Consider the following 19,560-nt stretch of genomic DNA (forward strand, 5'->3'; position numbering starts at 1 on the left):
TAGCTCCTCAACTGAGCAGGGATCCAGACCTGCCTCGGGCCTCTGCTACTAAACAGTTGTCCCTTCCTCCTTCTGCATTCATACTTTTCTTATTCAGTAATGTTACCCCTGCTTAGAGAGGCTTCCTTGTACATTCATCCCAAACAAGGACCCTTCACATTCTGGTTCACAGCTCCTATCCCCTTCCGTCATAGCCCTCGTCATTAGAATGCTTCTGTGTGTTTAACCGTTTGCATCTGGCTCACCTGGAGATTCTAAGTACAGTGTTGCAAAAGCTTTGTCTATTTTGACTGTCACCCAAGCCAAGCCCAGTACCTGCACATAACAGGTACATCAGATTGCTTTACAGTACTCCTCACATGTTAGTTCTGTTTCTGTCATTAAGAAGGAAACTGGATCATGCTGAGACCTCACTGAATTCCAGTCTTTTCCCTTTGTTTTCTCCCCACTCCAGTATCCATGAACTTATTCACCACTCGACCCAGTGACAGTAAGAGCACTTAATTTCCTCTTTAACTTCCTGTCGATAACAGATTGTGACTGGTAACTCATCTAGTGTACATTGAAACCTGCAAGTCTACTGATTAGGCTCCCAAGCACCAGCTTACTATAATAAAGACAGAGAAAAGATGTCATCTCTTGAAGAGAACCTGGAAAATGATTATTTCTGGCAGAAAATTTGTTTTGACTCATAGACTTACCCTTCAGAGTCATTCATGAATGAGTAATGAACTCAGGAAAGATCAATGATGCATGCTCTTAACCCTCTCAATCTATTCTGCTGAGAGCTGAATAAAAAGAAAGTTACAAGAGAAGATGATTTAGGAAGAGAGAAATACGGTTGCTGTAATGTACAAGTCTTAAGAAAACGAAAGTGGGCAATTCATCTAGTTTACTATGAGTAGTTTTTCAGGCTTCAATCATGAGTCACCTAAGTAATTTTTCTCTGCTGTTTAATTCCAATGTTTATTTATTTTATTATTTTCCAACAGTAAAATAAAATAAATAGTATGCAACTGCCAAAGTTTAATGCAGTAAAAAAAAAAAAAAAAGTTGGTGGTCTTTGCTCTGGCATATAACATAGAGTTTTAATGCCATAAGCTTTTTTTCCTCAAGGAGTTATTTAAAACATTTAATATATTCTCATCTCCTTTCTTGATGGATGATGAGCCATCTTCTATTAACTTTTTAATGATGGAGAATAACTACAAATTAAATAACACAATCAAAAGCAGGCATTATAAATAGTGGTGCAGGCAGTTGTGTGGACAGACTGCAGAGTGACTGGTTAGGTGCATGATGTCTGATCCTAGAAGGACCTATTGGTCCCAGGATCATGTCTATCTGCTAAAGGAAAGCAGCCCTCATTCCCAGCTTCAGCTCAGCTTCCATTAGAGGCCTCGCCCACATCAGTCCTATGGAGTTATTCTCAGCAGGTACTACCACCTGGGAAGCATCGATTCATAGGTATTCTAGTGATGGGCATCTGAGTTTTCTGTTGGGGGTTTGTTTTGCTTTGCTTCTGCTTCTTAAGTCATCTTCTTATAGATTGCATATCAACAAGCGCTGTGTTTTCCTTATCACAAAAGCCAGTGGGAAGTATTTGCAGGCAGGAGAGAAAGGAATCAATAGACTTTTTTAAAAATGGACATCCAGGGCTGGGGGAAAATTCAGATGCCATGAGAGAGATTTCTGTTGAACTTCTAGTCACATCTCCTGTGATTTTTGTTATTCCAGGAAGAGTCCATCTCCAATGCCTCCTACTGAGACAATGTGGAGAGACTGTGCTAATAATATGTGCCATATTTCCTCTGGGGAGTTCCAGATGCTTTTTTGTATACTTAGCCAAACAGAGTCAGGAGTAGAGAGTGAAGTTCTTTGCAGGGATACCTTCCAACATGCAGACCATCTTGCTGAGTGAGGAGAGACCCCTTTAGGAGACAAACCAGGGAACAGCGGTGGCTGCCTGGCACCAGCTGGGTGATCTGTGAATGTGCTCCTGGGGCGGCCCTCACAGAGGAAGGAGAGAGAGGAGGGGAAAGGATGTGCCTTCTCTGAGGTATCCCAGGGGGAGCCGGGACTCCAGACCTTCCGCCAGCCTCTCTCCTCTCCCCGCTGCCTCATTCCGCTCCCTCACGTGTCCCCAGGAAGAGAACGCGCAGCACACATTCTTGTTTCCCGTCTTGAATGGATGATGTGACCCTAGAATGCCAGGACACTCAGGCTTTCACTCCCTGGAATCCAGGAAGGGAGGAAGGGGCAGCTGCCCCGCGGATTGTCCCCAGGACCTGGACCTCGACTGGCTCCCTCAGCATCCATTCAGGGAGGGTAAGGGTCGTTTGAACACCAAGGTCTGGGTTGAGGACCAGAATACAGGTCCATAATATAAATGAAAGGCAGAGCCCGTCCCAGGGCATAAGACTCTCCATTCCCAGTTCAACAGATGTGATGTTTTTTTCTGACTCACTGGGGCTGTGTCCCTTGCAGACTTATCTAAGTTTCTCATCATATTTTCCGTTCCTGGTGCTTGGCCCCCGAGCTCATGTTCCCTGGGCTCTTCCTTTGAAATCTGCCTTTCATTCCTACTTTGCTGCAGTGTCTCCACGGAGACACCCTTGTCATTTTAAGGGGAGAGTTTCTGATCCTACCAGGGTCGCCCCTGACTTTTAAAAGCCGTTCGCACCCTTAGGGCAGGCGCTAAATGCCAGTAGTGAACCCCTCATGGGGTTCACACAGAAACACCCCCAGCTCAATTCCGGACGCTCTTGGCACTGGGAGAGGGGAGCCCAGGTGAGAACCTCTGCTGGGCTCAGACAGGCCCTTCCTCTGCCATCCAGTCCGGGACCAGCAGCGCCTCCTCCCCCCGGACCACAGTTCAGTGGGTAGGGTCCCCTACGGGATGTATTCGTTGGCGTTTCCTCTGCAGATATCCCCAGAGCACCTGCTAACAACTGCACACACTGCTTGAGGATCTGTAGAACCCTGGTGGCTCAGATGGTGAAGAATCTGCCTGCAGTGCAGGAGACCCAGGTTCAACCCCTGGGTCAGGAAGATCCCCTGGAGAAGGAAATAGGAACCCACTCCAGTGTTCTTACCAGAGAATCCTGGTGGGCTACAGTCGGTGGGGTCACAAAGAGTTGGACACGACTGAGTGACTAAAGATCCACCAGCCATTAGTCATCACTCATGTCCGCCCCTTCTTAGCTCTGTCCTACCTTCACCTTTTTTAAAAAATTATTTTTAATTGGAGAATAATCACTTTACAATATTGGGCTGGCTTCTGCCATGCAACAACAACCTTCACCGTTTTATTTGCATGTTATCTCATCAATGTCTGCAAGTCATCCCTGGACCTCCATTCTTACTCTCTGTCTGGAGACTCAGCTTGTCCAGGACAGTGACCACTTCTTCTGCTTTTGCCTTTGTCCCCCTTAGCGCCCAGGGCAGTCATCTTCTGTGTAGTAGGAATTCAGTGAGTGTTGATCTGACTGACTGATCCACGGATATGCTACTATCACCAGGGGTAGCTTTCATTTCTGTAATAGGGATAATGGTACTGATGTGTCCTTTTTTCTAATCTGAAGATTCTATTTTGTCTGCTTCCTGTGAAGAAGAAGAGCATGGGAGACGTTATTGTCTCTGATAAACAGTAAACTTTGACACCTGTTGGGTCAAAAGTGAAGACGGACCATGTACACTGCTTGTCTCCTCTGTGGACCCAGAGGAGGCCTTGGTCTTCGAGGCCACGCTTTGATCCCCTCCCCATGTGACTTCTCATCGGAGAAGACAGTGTGCTCTCTGCCTTCCATAGATTCAGGGGAAGGCAAGTGGGCAGAAAAAAGAACAGGCAAAGGGAAAGTGAGTGGACAACTGGGAGAATCTGAAGGAGCAGTGGAGGCCTCCTTGTTTTCTTTTTTCTTTTAATTTTTCATTGTGGAAATTTTAAAACACATACAAGATTTCCCAGAATACTGTAATATTCCCCCAATGAGCTCATCACCTAGCTTCAAGAGTCATCAACCCAAGGCTGTCTCGTTTCATTTATATGCCCACCCCCTCTCTCTCCCATCCGGTTATGTTATTTTAAATCCCAACATCATGTAATTACATTCATACATATTTCAATGCGAATCTCTGAAAGACTCTTTAGAAATTATGTTAACTGTGTCTAAAACATATCAATAATCACCTAATATCATCTCAAAGCCATTCAGTGTTCCCATATCCAGTTGTGATGACTTTATCAAAAAATCTGAAAACTGGGAGTAAAATTATATCTTCATTGGGAAAGTAATGGCAACGGAACCAAAACAGATCCTTTTCTTACAGGAAACTAGAATAAAATAGTGTTAAAAAATGATTTCAGGAAGTAAAAATGAAATAGGTCTGACTGGTGCCATGTGCAACCTCCTCAAGCTCGCCCCCTGGTGGCAGGTGTGCCCAGCGGGTGGCTTTAGTTAACTTCAGAAATGTTCATTTTCTAATATTCCTAATAATATAAAAGGGTTCTCTACTATGTTACTAGTAATTTCATATTTGGCCACCTGGCAAAAAATGTGGGTGACACAGGGGTTTTTTTTTAAGTATTGATTGAGCGCATAATTTAAAAGCGAGAATATTAAACAAACATCTCTGCCCTTTCTTCCAGCAGGCAGCCCAGAGAACGGCCCTCCACGCTCTGTCTGACAGGTACATTTTGTCATTTTTATGAACCATAAATTGCTTTATGAAACATTGAGCCCTATTTATTGTGGCATATAATTCATAATCGGATTTTGTCCCTAAAGTATCTGTGAACTGGGATGTTAAACATTTTGCATGCTTCGATTTGTCATGCATGTGTGGAGTTTATTACTGCAAAAATCGCCGTGTTGTATTTCATAGAAAGTATGGAGAATCCCTCGTTGTGCAATGAAACAGGAGACAAGAAACGTGGAAGGAAAGTCCTGAACGGTGCAGTAAATTCTGAAGTTTGGGATTGGTTGAGATCTGAGCTCATTTTTCAACAATAAGTACTTCATTTATTCTGGGGTGTTCTCTTCAGACATGTTCCCATATCACTTCCCCAAGAGCTGTCTGTCTTCTGATGAGATTCTCTCTCGAAATACTTTATGCGCGGAACCTAGTTCATCGTGCTGTGTGCCTGACTTTTTACCCCTCACTTTGGCTTGTCTTTTCTGACTTGTGTTATTGAATGAGATAGGGAAGCCTAATCAGTAAACATATTCAAACTGTATTTCACATCTTGCTTTGCCTATAAGGCTATGTAAAGATAGTTGAGTTGGGATATATAATAAGTTACTTCCTAGAGTAGACTTGACCATTTATTGGTTTGGGTTGGTTTTTTATTTCTCATTTGCCAAGGGGTGTGTGTGTGTGTGTGTGTGTGTGTGTGTGTGTGTGTTTTAAAGAACTATCAGGTGGTAAAGATGAAGCCTTGTTTTCTTTCTGTCCACAAGTGATGTTCTTACAAAGTTAGAAAGACCTGGAGGAGACGTCCCACTCAGCAGGCTAGCAGACACCTTGGCATTGTCTAGCTACCATCACCCCACTCCTTTCCTTCCCAGTTTTTTTTTTGTGTGTGTGGAATGAGCTGTAATTGCCTGTGTAAACCAGCTCAGTTCAGTGCCTCTCCAAGGAAAAATCTGTCACTTAGGCGAATTATCCATGCACATAGATGAAAAGCATTTTCTCAGTGGTGGCAGGCTGAGCTGCAGTGTTGTGACTTCAGCTGAAAAGCCTTCCCCATGACAACCACACAAGCCTGTGTGCTCGAAGAGTGGCTGCCACGTCATCTTCTGGGGTTGCTTCTGTGACTTTTGCAAAAGCTGGTAACTGTACCACCTCTGAGTCTGTTGGTAGGAGGAGGAGAGAGACTGGATCAAAACACATTTAAAATCTGACACATTAATTCCTTTTCTCGACATGTCTCTTTTTTCTCTTTGACTCTTCTTCTTAAGTGATTCCTTCAACAAAATACATTGAGAAGCAAGAGGAAGCCCACAATTTACAATGCTATGCCATTGCCAGTAGTGACAAGGTTTCTTTTTGGGATGATAAAAATCATGTAAAATTAGATTGTGGTGATGATTTCACAACCCAGTAAATATAATAAAAACAACCAAATTGCATGCTTTAAATGGGTGAACTTTATGGTATATCAATTACATTTCAATAAAACGACTATATAGAGACACAAAATCTGTTTATGGCCTTTGGTAGAATGAATCAAGAACTATTTTTTAAAAGTATGGACTCCCTTTGAAGACATGGTTGTGTATACAAAGACAAATCATCAGAAACTAGGACTGGTATATTCTAAGGCTTCTCCCCAAAAGACACATGACTCTGTCCTGGGTAAAAGATGGGTATGGACTTTCATGATGAGCAACACTAGTACCTTTGACATTTTCTGATCTTCTCAGAAACTTCTCCTGAAGCCCAATAATTAATTGACTTGTAAGTTAGAATCTTAGCCCTTGTTGTTATATAACCACTAAGTGCAGAAACTCTAAGGAAAAAAGTCCATTCCCTGGAAACAGAGGTTCCCATTGTCACTGCTCTTCTTACGAATTTCTCTGTCTTCAAATGTAACTGAGCATTTCCCTCTAAATCTAGCAGTTTTCCTGTTCACAATGCGAGGAAGTCAGGGCCTTTCAAAGTAGTGAGCTGACTCCACCTCCTGTTCTAGCAGCGCAGTCGTGTAAAGCTGCTCCTCTGTGCTTTTCCTGCTTTGTTTTCTGTTAATTCAGGGCCACATGAGTATTTCCATGAGTGAGAAGTATCTGTAATTGTTGGGAGATACAGTCAAAAAACCCTTCTTCAAAATAAGGACTTGTAACACCTACTGAATTAACTGGACTCATGTTTTCCAGTTTCTTACGTTAGAGAATGCTAGCTTATCACATGGCAGATGTCATTTTCTGTCACGTTACGTCTTCTGTGGAATAAACTAGCCTTTTCTAGAAAATGAGAAATGTGACTCTGGGTCCAGCCACTGTATGACTTGCCTAGAATTCTTTTGTTGCAGAACTGCCTCAGGGTGGGAATGGAATTGAGTAAAAATCCCCCCAAAACCCCAGGCTGTGACCTTCCCAAAGTAGAGGTCTAACCCCATACCTCAGACTCCTTACAGCCTGATGGTGATCTTTTCTACATCCATTCACACAAACTATTCTGGTTTCCTAAACTTTTTTTTTTCAGCCTGTTATCACCTCTTGATATAAAATTCCATAATGATTAGGCACTTTTGTTTCTGTTCTAGAAGAAGCACTTTGGGGGCCTTCACAGTTGCTTCCTGAGTTCTGGGAGCTGGGAGTTGGACAGGAAGCCCAGGCTGGTTTGTGTCCCACCCCCACGTCACACTGAGGTGTCCTGCTCATTTGCCCCTTTGTGATCCCACGTCCATCCCATTAGCTGGTGAACACGGGACCTCTGATGCAGGAGTAGAGTCGTTTGCCTCAAGATGAACAGCCTGATGATCAAGTAGTTTACTCGATGTGGGTTGGAGAGGTGTGAGTCTACACAGTAGCGAGACAGTTGTCCCCTGCTTCCCCGTAAGAAAGTCTCCCTTCACGGGACAGGCTTTGCTCTTTCCTTTCTAAGGTCAGGTGGAAATCTCATCCACATGGAATGTCAGAGTGTGGAGGACATCCGGATGTTTTCTGAAGGTCAGTCTTGTCTGTCTTTTCATTGTTCCAGCTTCCTGGTTTCCAGGGACATTTTAGCAGAAACCCAACATCTGACAGTTGAGACTGTAATGCTTTAAAGTTCAGTGAATTCTCCGTAATCAATACACGAGCATGCATGCTAAGTCACTTCAGTCGTGTCCAACTCTTTGCAGTCCCACCAGGATCCTCTGTCCATGGAATTCTCCAGGCAAGAATACTTGAGTGGATTGCCATGCCCTCCTCCAGGGAATCTTCCTAACCCAGGGATCAAACCTGTTTCTGCTGCAGTTTCTGCATTGCAGGTGGATTCTTTACTGCAGAGTCATCGGGAAAGCCAGTCAATACACAATGTTGATCAATTAAATCTCCAATATTGCCAGGGCTTCCCCGGTGGTCCAGTGGTTAGGACTCTGAACTTCCAACGCAAGGGGGAGCAGGTTTGATCCCTGGTCAGGGAACTAGGAACCTACATGACACACTGGGTGGCCAAAAATATATTTTAAAAATAAACAAAAAACCGTGATATTGCCATTACTAAAATTTAAAAAACATCCAAGAAAAACCTGTCGCCTTCTTTGGTTTTGCCTGAGTGATGGGCTTAATTTAGGGCTGAATGAAAATACCCCAAGTACTCCACAAGTCCAGACAGGCTTTGGCCCAGTTCATCCGTGCCCCCTGCAGTGATGGGAAGGGTAAGTGAAGATGGTGTGGGTGGGTTTTGTTCTTTTCTCCTGATGGCTACAGAATTTTTCATCTGTCCGTTTTATGCTGTTGAGAGGCAGCTGGCTTACTAGAGAGGCCTGCCAATGCCCCCGAATAATGGAAAGGCAAAGATCTGGAAGGGTTGGCAAAGTTCTCAACAAGGTAAACCGGTCAATGACAAGAAAACCACCCTTTGCAAAGAGACACGCTCCTTCTTACTTACCCACTCCTTATAATGTGCCTCTCAGGGATCTCTTCTTCCTACCGATCATTGTGCTGGGTGGGGCAGAGAGAGGCAGAGAAGAATTGGGATTAATTGGCCAGTGGGTCATTTCTAAAGGCACGTCTTAGGTGCCGCTTCCCCGGTAATGTGGAGAATATGCAGAGTGCTATCAGGAGAAAACAGGGTGTGTGTGCAGTAGGTAAAGTGCCTCTGAATACCGTTAACTTCCCTTCCTAGCTAGTGAATAGTAGATAACTGTGATCAGAAAAAGGATTCGAGTGATTTATCAAGCTGAGCAACTGCACATTGGCAGAGGAGCAGAGGTCAATCTGGAAACCCAGGGCAAGAGGGGCACTAGGCAGTTGGCAGGGCTGAGAAGTTAATCACGCCCTTGGACCGCTTCCATCCGTCTCGGAGCAACGGAGCCGCTGCAGAGCGAGCCAGGATGCTTTATAGCTGTAGATCGGGAATTAATATTTTCTGTGAAACCTCCAGCTTCATTTGCAGTAACTTGGGTTTTATAAAAATGGAGCATAATTTCATATGAATAAATCACATTCAGCAAGAAAGATGAGAAGCTGGCAGGGGGGAGGGGGGTGGGCAGGGGAAAGATTGTGCTTAACTTTGGGGAAAAAAAAGAACAAGCAAGAAAGCCAACATGAAAACAGTTGTTAAGGCCGTGGGGCTAGGAGGACATGAATGGCCGTATGGTTAAATTGTGCATGTAATCATCTTCTGAAATGTCATCCTGCGACTCCAGAAATGGCTCCGTTTTTACAGCCTTGGAGACGCATCACCAGACTGTAACCTGGTCTGCCCATCTGGCAGTATCTCAGGTCCAAGATCCATTTATAGTGGAATCTCAACAACTGCCGTTGATTTATTCACTGGTGCCATGAGGCTCTATTGAAGTGCCTTGTGTGCACAGCGGGCCCTGGGCCGGTGCCTGCAGGCCGTGGGGAGGAGCAGCCTGTCACCTGCTCTCAGGGCCCCCTGTCCAGGGTCCAGAGGTGCTGACTTTGTGAAGAGAAAGCCCTCATTAGCCTCATGCATCTGCTCGCCTCAATCTTGCCCTTCCTCAAATAAATCTCACCCATCAACTCTCCTCTTTCCATTAGGGAGAATATAATGAAATTAGGTAAGTGAGGACTCATCTAGAATGAAGGGCTTACCTCCGTTTGAGTGTGATCCTGTCTGGACACGGCACCACTGGGGAGGGAAGGGCAGGTGTCTGACGGCCCGGGGCGGGAGGGTGTGCACTTTGCATTCAGCCTCACCTTCCTGACCTGTCGCCAAGTGGACCAGCCTCGGTCAAGCGGAGGGGAGTGTCCTGGGCGTGGCCACCCGCACTGCAGGGAGACTTTCCCGGTCACATTTTACACACCGTCCCTGAAATCTGGAGAAGAAAGTCACAGTTGCCAGGCACTGGTGACGATTGGGCTCTTCTCAAAGGGTCCGAAAAGGGAGCAGGAGAGGCTTGTAAGAAAGTTTCAAATTTCCAAGCTGTAAAATGACAAAGCAGCAGGAGGGGAAGTATCAGCCTCGCCCTCGAGCCCCACAGTGGTCTCCAGTCTCTCCAACGCAACAGCTTCTTACGATAAAGTCACTTTGGTATACCATGCAAAACGTCTTTAAAGAGCTCTAGAGTTTAGAAACCCTATCTCGTTGACTGTCTGATTTTATGATCCCACAACAACCCCATGAGATAGAAGGGACCCATTTTACAGATAAGAAAACTGAACCTGAGACAGCCGATGAAGTCACCCAAGGTCACAAAATAGCAAGTGCTAGAGCTGCGACTGCAGTCCAGGTTCTCTCATCCCCATCACGCAGCAAGGAAGCAGGCTTGGGTGGGGTCAGGGGCTGGTGGTTCACGCCATGTCTTATAGTCTAACAAATGTTAATAGCTTACTCCATCTGCACTTTGTTTAGTAGCTAGTAGCATTAGTAGATCCTTTGTCTCTACTAATGATTATAATAATCCTTACATTTCTGGCCTAGCTATTTTTTTTTTTAATCCCTAGCACCTAGCACATTTCCTGGCAACTAGGAGACACAGAAGTCATTTGATGAATGAAGAAAACAATGAACAAATGAATGAATTAATTAGGTCCCACGTTTCGTGGTTAAGCAATGGCAACTTTGCGCATTTCATGGATCTTTGTCTTGGTGAAGGATGTTGCATGACTCGGTGAAACCATGAGCCATTCTGTGCAGGGCTGCCCAAGATGAATGCGTCATAGTGAAGAGTTCTGACAAAACGTGGTCCACTGGAGAAGGAAATAACAACCTACTCCAGTATTCTTAGCTAGAGAACCCCATGGACAGTATGAAAAGGCAACATAGGAAGATGAGGCCCCCAGTTCGGAAGGTGTCTGATATGCTATGAGATGGTTAGATAGCATCACCGACTCAATGGACATGACTCTGAGCAAACTCCAGGAGACAGTGAAGGACTGGAATGCTACAGTCCACGGGGTTGCAAAGAGTCAGACACGACTTAGCGACTGAATGACCACAACAAATGCAACTTTGGGCTTAAAATAGAAAATTGCTTGCTGAAATGGTGCCTGTTCACCATGGCAGCAGAGCACTACAGGAAGCAGAGCTTAATGGTCAGGGGCTTATTACTAAGGAGTCTCCACCTAAAAGATGCTATAAAATTGAGACGTACTATTAACTGCCACACGGGACAGGGAAATGGAATGATTTCTTTTTTAAACAGTCCAAAAGGAGGAAGAAAGTCTCCAGAAAAAAAAAAAAAACCTTCAAAAAATTGAAACCATCCAGTGCAATTCAATTAGAGTGGAGTTAAATTAGAAATCAGTAACCAGAGAGAACTGGAGGATGCCATAGTTCTGTTAATACCTAGACATGATCTCTGGCTGTTCCCTGTCTCTTTCTCCCCTCTCCTCATTGCCAGGCTTCCCACTATGGGCACATCTTAAGATGCTCTCCCATACTATCTCTACCAATTCTTCGTGTTTCTGTTTTCCTTCCTTCATTCAATGCACGTTTGCAGTATAGAGACCCCACAATGAGTGAGGTGTCAAGTCAGTCTCTATGCAAGACACAAAAATGTTTTGCCCATGTATCCCACTCTCTGGGAGTTTACAGGGTGGTACAGGAAACTTGGTGGCTCAGACAGTAACCAATCTGCCTGCAGTGCAGGAGACCTGGGTTCGATTCCTGGGTCAGGAAGATCCCCTGGAGAAGGATATCCCACTCCAGGATTCTTGCCTGGAGAATTCCATGAACAGAGGAGTCTGCCAGGCTACAGTCCATGGGGTCGCAAACAATTGGACACAGCTGAGTGACTAACACTTTCATTTTCAGAGGAAACATAGACACATGCAGACCTACTGTGTGTATTAAATGTCGGCATGTGCTTGTGTGGTCCTGGGACTTGTTAGTACAACAGACATGTGTAAGTACAACACCAAGCATTTCATGTGTATCACTTGTCGTTATTCCACTCAGCCAAGAAGGAAGAATTCAACATTAGGGCCTAAAGAGATGAATTTTTATTTCATTTCATTCTCCACATATCCTCTCTGAAATCCCAGGGAACCTGGGTTTCCAGAGACACGTGACTGACCCACACTCTAACGGCTGAAAAGCCTCAGTGCGGCCTGTCTGACTCCAGCTGATGCTACAGCTGATGCTCTTAGCAGCTTCAGTAACATCCTCCCACCCCACCAAGTTAGAGAGCGATCTAGAGCTCGCACTCCTCAATGAGAGAGGCCACTGCAATGCGAAGCCTGTGCTCGACACCTAGAGAGTAGCTCCTACTTGCCACAACTAGAGAAGGCCTCGCTGCAACAAAGGCCCAGCACAGCCAAAAGTAAATGTAAATAAATAAACTTATTTAGAGAAAAAAGAATGGCTGCTCAATAATAACTTAATGCCTTTCAAACATGAAAGGCCGTGAGTTCAAATTATGCTACACATCTCTGCTCCCATAAGGAGGAGGAGAAACACCATATATCTGGCCCAGCTTTCCCTGACTTCCTCTCTTCTTTTGTAAGACATCATGAAGCAAGCATTGGATTTTGAATCCTTGAACTTGGGCTGGAATTTGGGAAAAGTATTTATCCATCTGAGTCTGAACTTTCTCAGTTGCATAAACAGGATAGTAATTATGCCCTCATTGTTAGGTTTACGGTCAGATTAAATGAGGTGATAAATAGAAAAAGTGCTTTGTTAGTCTATCCATATGATAGTAATTACCCTATTGCATCACTAAGAAAGCCCACTAATCAAAGTACCATGAGATATTCTCTAAGTCCTGCCAAGAAGCTTAAAAAGGAACACAGGAAAATATGACAGAGTGGATTTAATTTATGGAACCATGAACAAATCATAGTATGGAGCATGTTTTTACTTTGACATTATAGAAAAATAAATATCAACAAAGCCCAAGAACTATGCCTTACATTGCTCATTTCCTCCCAGCTTTTTCTAGGTTCTAATCTCGCCTATTCTCCCATCTAAAGCCTGTGGGTCCCTGGGTGCCGGGTGAGTTCACCCCGGCCCCTGCGGAGCCTGCCACCTGCCTCCCCTGTCAGTCCTACTTTACTCACCTACAAAAGTCACCCTGGGTCATTTCCTGACACCTTTCCCAGTTGATTTCTAAAGAATTTGATTCATTTTATTATTTTTAAAGTAAATCATCCTTATTGCAAAAACAGTGACTCTCAGGTAACCTGGCGGATCCCAGTAGAGATCTGTTTGGGGGCCATGGAAAGAGGGAAAGTGCTCACTAAGCCTCTTTGTGGGGTCTCTTCTCCCACGGGGTCAGTGGCGCCCATGGACACTCACGGAGCGGACACACTCGTCTTGCGGTTGTCCCTGACTGCCCTCCGCTGACTGCCCGTGCAGCTGTCTGCACGAGTGTCATAGCTGAAGCAGGCCATCGAGTCTAAAAACCAGCTTCTAAAAAGCCCCCCAGTACTAATTGCCACCATAAAACGTAACAACTCCAGAGAAGACAATCAGTCCTACCAGGTAAATAAGGCATATTTTTAAAGGCCCCAAACATGTATTTTACGCAACAGAACAGAGCAGCCTGAAAGAAACTGTTAATGGTCTTTCGAGTAAATAAATAACAAGCTGTTTGAAACCACTAATTACTCATTAAGGTGGTTTAGTGACTTGGTGGGGGGAGCGGGGAGCCTGCGGGTTCCTGCGAACCCACCGCCTGAGGTCTGAGCCAGGAGGATGCAGCCAGAGGGGCCTCTGGTAACAGGAAGTTTTTTAAGCGAACTTTTAGAAAAGTTTAATTTATGTATTTATTATTTATGGTTGTGCTAGGTCTCCGTCGTGGCCCACGGGCCCTTACACTGCTGCACGTGGGCTTTCCCTAGCTGCAGGGAGCAGGCTGTCACTGCACTGGCTTCTCTTGTTGGGCACAGGGTACATTGTCTGCGGCTTGCCAGCTCAGTAGCTGGGAGCGTTCAGGCTCTAGGCTCTCGTGGTCAGCAGTTATGGCACGTGGGCTTAGTTGCCCTAAGGCATGTGGAATCCTCCTGGACCAGGGATTGAGCCCTTGCTCCCTGAAGTGCCAGGCGGATTCTTAACCACTGCTCTTGCTTGTGCATGCTCAGCCATGTCTGACTCTTTGCGACCCCAGGGACTGTAGCCCATCAGGTTCCTCTGTCCATGAGATTTCCCAGGCAAGAATACTGGAGTGCATTGCCATGCCCTCCTCCAGAGGATCTTCCTGACCCAAGGACTGAACCCACGTCTCCTGCATTGGCAGGCAGATTCTTTACCACTAGTGCCACCTGGGAAGCCCCTTAACCACTGGACCACCAGCAAAATCTCCCATGTATATTTCTTAATGCACTGAGGCCGCCGTGTCTTTATAACTCATTCACTTGTGTCTGTGCCCTTAATAAGTGGAAGTCCAGCTGGAGAAACTTTTGTGGTGGGTGGGTAGTTTTAAAACTAGTAGATTAGTGGGGTTTTGTTTTATTTAAAACCAAACTTCTTAGCTTCTTTTGATGGAAGTTTATTTAAATTGTGACACCACAGCTGTTTTTTGTTTTGTTTTTAATCTCCTTTTAGTGGAGAAAACTAGCCAAAGGCCTGGAGCCTTCATTCTCTGCTCCCAGAGCCTTTCAGGCCAGCACCTCCCACCCCCTTGTCTCCCTGCTTCCCCCACCCGCAGCCAGGCGGCCCCACCCAGGCGGTTCACTGCTCACTCCTAGGATGCTGAGCCAGCTGGAGCAAGCTGCCCAGCCAGCTGCTAACTCTGGGCACCGGGCCGGTCCCTCCGCCACTCTCGGCCCCTCTCTGCCACTCACCTCCTCTGACTCCTGCCTCTGACGTCCTCCGCAGGCAGCCTTGGGCCAGCATTGGCAGGCTGGCCTGCTGGCTCTGCCGACTGTGTTTTGGAGCCCGATGAGCTCCCCTGCTGGTGTTGAAAGGTTAACGTGCTCCCCCTGGAGGGGAGCAGGCTGACCTTTCCCGTGCTGGCTCCCAGGCCAGATGCTGGCAGGCCAACCGTCATACCGGGTCCTCCTATTGGCCAGCAGAATATGGTGCCCACCTCTGCTCTCCTCAGCCGGCATCAGAGCCTGGCCGTCTGCATCTCTGTTGTTCAAGGACAGCCATCTAACCTGCTGCCAAACTCTGAGCGCCTTCCTGAGCCTCTCCTCCCCCTCCCTGTAGCTTTCTCTGGCCTTGAGTTTCCCTTTTCACACTGCCCTGTATTCACTGCTCCTCCATCCTGACAGGCAGCATTTGGAATGTCCATGCTCATTCATTAAGTACAGGTCAGTTGGGTTAAATGTTGATACGAAACCAACTACTTGGGAAGGGAAAGGCTGTGGCCCTTTTTTCCTTCTTGCAGACCAGGTCCACCGGCTTACTGGCTCCTCGCTGCTAACTGGACAGAGACTTGAGAAGCCCGGCGCAGACCTGAAGTCCAGAGGCCCCAGTTGGCCTTCCGGTGGCCCCATTTGCCCTGTTCACCATAAGGGAGCCAGCAAGCCTCTTTAGGCCACGGTTCCTCTTCTTAAAATGAAGACATAATCCCCATTCATCCTAAAGGAAATCAACGCTAAATATTCATTGGAAGGACTAATGCTAAAGCTGAAGCTCCAATACTTTGGCCACCTGATGTGAAGAGCCAACTCATTGGAAAGGACTGTGATGCTGAAAAAGATTAAGGGCAGGAGGAGAAGGGGGTGACAGGATGAGATGGTTGGATGGCATCACCAACTCAATGCACATGAGTTTGAGCAGGCTCCGAGAGATGGTGAAGGACAGGGAAGCCTGGCGTGCTGCAGTCCATGGGGTCGCAAAGAGTCAGACACGACTGAGTGACTGAACAACAAACCCCTGTTCAGCCAGCCGAATCCTGGTCCGGGGAGAGAAGGCAGATAGGATGTGTAGAGGCCCTTTCAGCCATGCATGCTGCACAGGCTCAGAGAATTGGGGTGTTTATTAGTTTTTGCAGGACTAGGTGAAGGAGGCCCTGTTTTCTTTGCGTCATTGCCCAGCCACTGAGCTATTCAGTGGAATCTAAAAGGACAGCCTGGTGGGCCTTTGCTGTTTTTGGAGGATGAGCAGAACACTGAATGAGAAAGGCTTGTGGTCTTCAGGCCACCGCCAGGCCTCTGGGAACCTCATGGCTGCCACACCAAGTCCTCTGCTGGGACCTGATGTTGTCATCCCACTTCATCCCCCCGACTGTCCTCTGGGGTAGGAATCACTGTCCCCACTTTCCACGTGGGGAAACTGAGGACTGGAGGGTGGAGTCAGGTGCCCAAGGTGGGTGGAGCCCAAGTTTTTGGAAGGCAGCATAGCCTAGGGCGGGGAGAACCTGGCAGACCTGCTTGGTGGCAAAGGGCCTCATCCTTGCTCTGCCTACAGAATCCCCAAAAGGACAAAACCCATGGCCTCACGGTCATGGAACAGGCCCAAGTGCCTCATGCAGGACCACAGGCTGCCCTTGCCCCTGCCCACGTGTCAGAAAAGAGGCACGCTTTGTCACGCTTCGTCTCTGTCCACTCCACGTTTGCACGTGAAATGGAAACGAACACAGGCCCACGAAGGATCCCGCTGAGGGCTTGCGTGGTAGGACATAGGACAGACCTCAATCCACTTCTCTTTTCTCCGGGCAAGCACTTCTAGGGATTTCAGACCTCCTGCTGTGTCCTGCACTTAAAATAGAAGATGATGGAAAACTTGAAAAGCGCTGTGGTCGTGCTTTGACGGAGTTATATGATGAGTAAAGGAGAGCCAAGCCAGCATGATTGCCTAAGGCTTATATTTCTTGAAGATTTTTTTTTCCTTCCAACTGGCCAGAGAAATATTAGCTATTCGCTAACATTTCAAAATACAGGCCAAATTTTGCTCACATCCTGACAGCAACTCTCTACCCTCGCTTGAGTCTTTAAAATGTGAACCTGCCCTTATATTGTTCCGTTGCTCACCAGTCATCCATCGTCCTGAGTTCCTTGCCTCAGTCAAGTGAGGTGAAGGGTCTGGGTGGTTGAGACCACACAGATCTCTCTGGGTATCAAAAGGAATGTCATGCCAACAAGGACTTAATTTCCAAAACATACAGACACTTCATAAAACAGAATAATCAAAAAACAAAGAACCCAATCAAAAAATGGGCAGAAGCTCTAAATAGATATTTCTCCAAGGAAGAAATACGGGTGGCCAACAGACACGTGAAAGGATGCCCAACATCACTAATTATTAGATAAACACAAATCAAAACTACAGTGATGTATCACACTGGTCAGAAAGGCCATCATCAAAAAGTCTGCAAACAATAAATGCCGGAAAAGGCATGGAGAAAAGGGAACCTTCCTCCTACACTGTTGGTGGGAATGTAAATTGGTGGAAAGCCACTATGGAATACAGTATGGAGGTTCCTCAAAAAACTTGAGAGCTACCATATAATCCTGCCATCCCTCTCCTGGGCATATATCTAGAGAAAACTCTTAGTGCAAAAGATACGTGTGCCTCAATGTTCACAGCAGCACCATTTACAGAAGGCAAGACATGGAAGCAATCTAAATGTCCATCGACATGAATGGATAAAGACATGGAACAGATAAGTAATAGAATACTACTCAGCGATAAACGGGGCTTCCCTCGTAGCTCAGTCAGTAAAGAATCTACCTGCAATGCAAGAGACCCAGGTTTGATTTCTTAGTCGGGAAGATCCCCTGGAGAAGGAAATGGCAACCCACTCCAATATTCTTGCCTGGAGAATCCCCACGGAGGATTCTGGCAGGCTACAGTCCATGGGGTCACAAGAGTTGGACATGACTTTGCAACTAAACCACCACAGCAGTAAAAAAAAAAAAAAAAAAAAAAATGACATCATACCATTTGCAGCAACAGAGATGGATCTAGAGATGATCATAATAAATGAAGTCAGTCAAGAGAGAAAGACATATACCAGGATATCACCTACATGTGGAATCTAAAATATGATACAAATGAACTTATATTAAAAAACAGAAATAGACTCACAGACATAGAGACCAAAGTTGTGATTAATGAAGATGAAAGCTGCGGGGCGGGGGACGGGGATCAATTAGGAGTTTGGAATCCATAGACACAATGTGCTGTGTATAAAGCAAATTACCAACAAGGTCCTACTGCATAGCACAGGGAACTATATTCAGTGTCTCATAATAAAGCATAATGGAAAAGAAAAAGCAGAGGTGTCACAGCAGGAGCTCAACTCTCAGGAGGCCTTGGGGCCCCTGGGGACTCATTTCGAGAGTCAAGGCACAGGAGTCTTCATTCCCCTACCCCGAAACACACGCTGTTCCTTCTGCCTGGAACAGGGTCTCTCCTCTGCTCTCCTCCCTCAGACACGCCTCGCTACCCCTATCCATGCTTCTAGTCACTGCCGAAATGCCCTGCCTTGCTGCCTTTGCCATCCGCCCCCATGGCACCCTCTGCTCACCTCCTGTGTGGCCCTCGTCACTGGTAACGAGCTGCTGAATTTCTTGCGTTCTCTGACTATGTATTGTTCCTTTGGGCACTGGTCATCCATCATTCCAAGTTCCTTGCCTCAAGCAAGTGAGATGAAGTTCCTGGGTAGTGGAGACCACATGGGTCTCCCTGGACATCAGAAGGGATGTCACACCAACAGGGGCTTAATTTCTCCTCTGTGAAGTGGAGATAGTAGTGCTCATTCTATCTGTCTCAAGGCCTTGTTGTCAGGCTTTGAGAGATTATTTTTGCCAGAGAACTATGTTAAAAAAGACTGATTACAAATGGCCCACTGTTTAGTAACACAGTTGCTGCAAAAAAAAGAAAAAGAAAAAGCCACTTGAAAAGCTCTTGCTCTTGATGAGGAATAAAGGGTAAAGTCAAAAGAACCCCATTCCCTCCTTCATCCTTAACCCTTTACATCCCAACCTAGGCATGGCGGCTCCTTTTCTCCAAAAGTAATGAAATAAGTTACATAAGGGCAATGGTGGTAAATGTTCTAATACAAAAGCAATCACTGAAGTGGCAATTTTAATTCAAAAATATTCACCATTATGCCAACTTTTTCTCCTTTTTTGTTGAATCAGTTCAGTTCAGTCGCTTAGTCATGTCCAACTCTTTGCACCCCCATGGACTGTAGCACGCCAGGCTTCCCTGTCCATCACGTGAAATAGAGACAGAATTACTTCAAGTGGTTTACAGCAAACATGACATCAAATATAATGATTTTAAATGTATATCATAAACTGAATATATCCAAAGCCAATACTTAGATGCTATTGATACCCAGTTGCTTTTCTGGAAAAGTTTTAGTTGTCCCAGTTGCTAAAGTCATCAATTATTATAGTAATAGTTATAATCTGTTATTAAAATGCTATTGGGGGTATTTCCCTGGCAGTCCAGTGGTTAAGACTTAGCTGTGATATAGCTAAGTACCATTGGCTATGTCAGAACTACAATCCTTCCTCACAGAACTGTCTCTTAATAGTAGGA

General features: G+C 45.8%; 1 protein-coding gene and 1 long non-coding RNA gene across 3 annotated transcripts in view; one reads left to right on the forward strand and one right to left on the reverse strand.

The window, feature by feature from the left end:
• The window catches only part of AFF3 (ALF transcription elongation factor 3), a 620,532-nt gene that overhangs the window by 520,004 nt on the left and 80,968 nt on the right, over positions 1–19,560 (forward strand). For both annotated transcript variants that reach the window (XM_061155923.1, XM_061155924.1), the window contains one exon: positions 4,649–4,689. In XM_061155923.1, coding sequence (XP_061011906.1) covers positions 4,649–4,689 — 41 coding nt within the window. The remainder of the gene's footprint in view (positions 1–4,648; positions 4,690–19,560) is intronic.
• LOC133065156 (uncharacterized) lies at positions 4,664–9,840 on the reverse strand. The gene is made up of 3 exons (XR_009694863.1): positions 9,768–9,840; positions 8,596–8,648; positions 4,664–5,852 (listed from the first exon to the last, which is right to left on the reverse strand). It is a non-coding gene; the product is annotated as an uncharacterized LOC133065156 (long non-coding RNA).

This window comes from Dama dama, chromosome 11 (assembly GCF_033118175.1).
Source record: "Dama dama isolate Ldn47 chromosome 11, ASM3311817v1, whole genome shotgun sequence".
Lineage (NCBI taxonomy): Eukaryota > Metazoa > Chordata > Mammalia > Artiodactyla > Cervidae > Dama > Dama dama.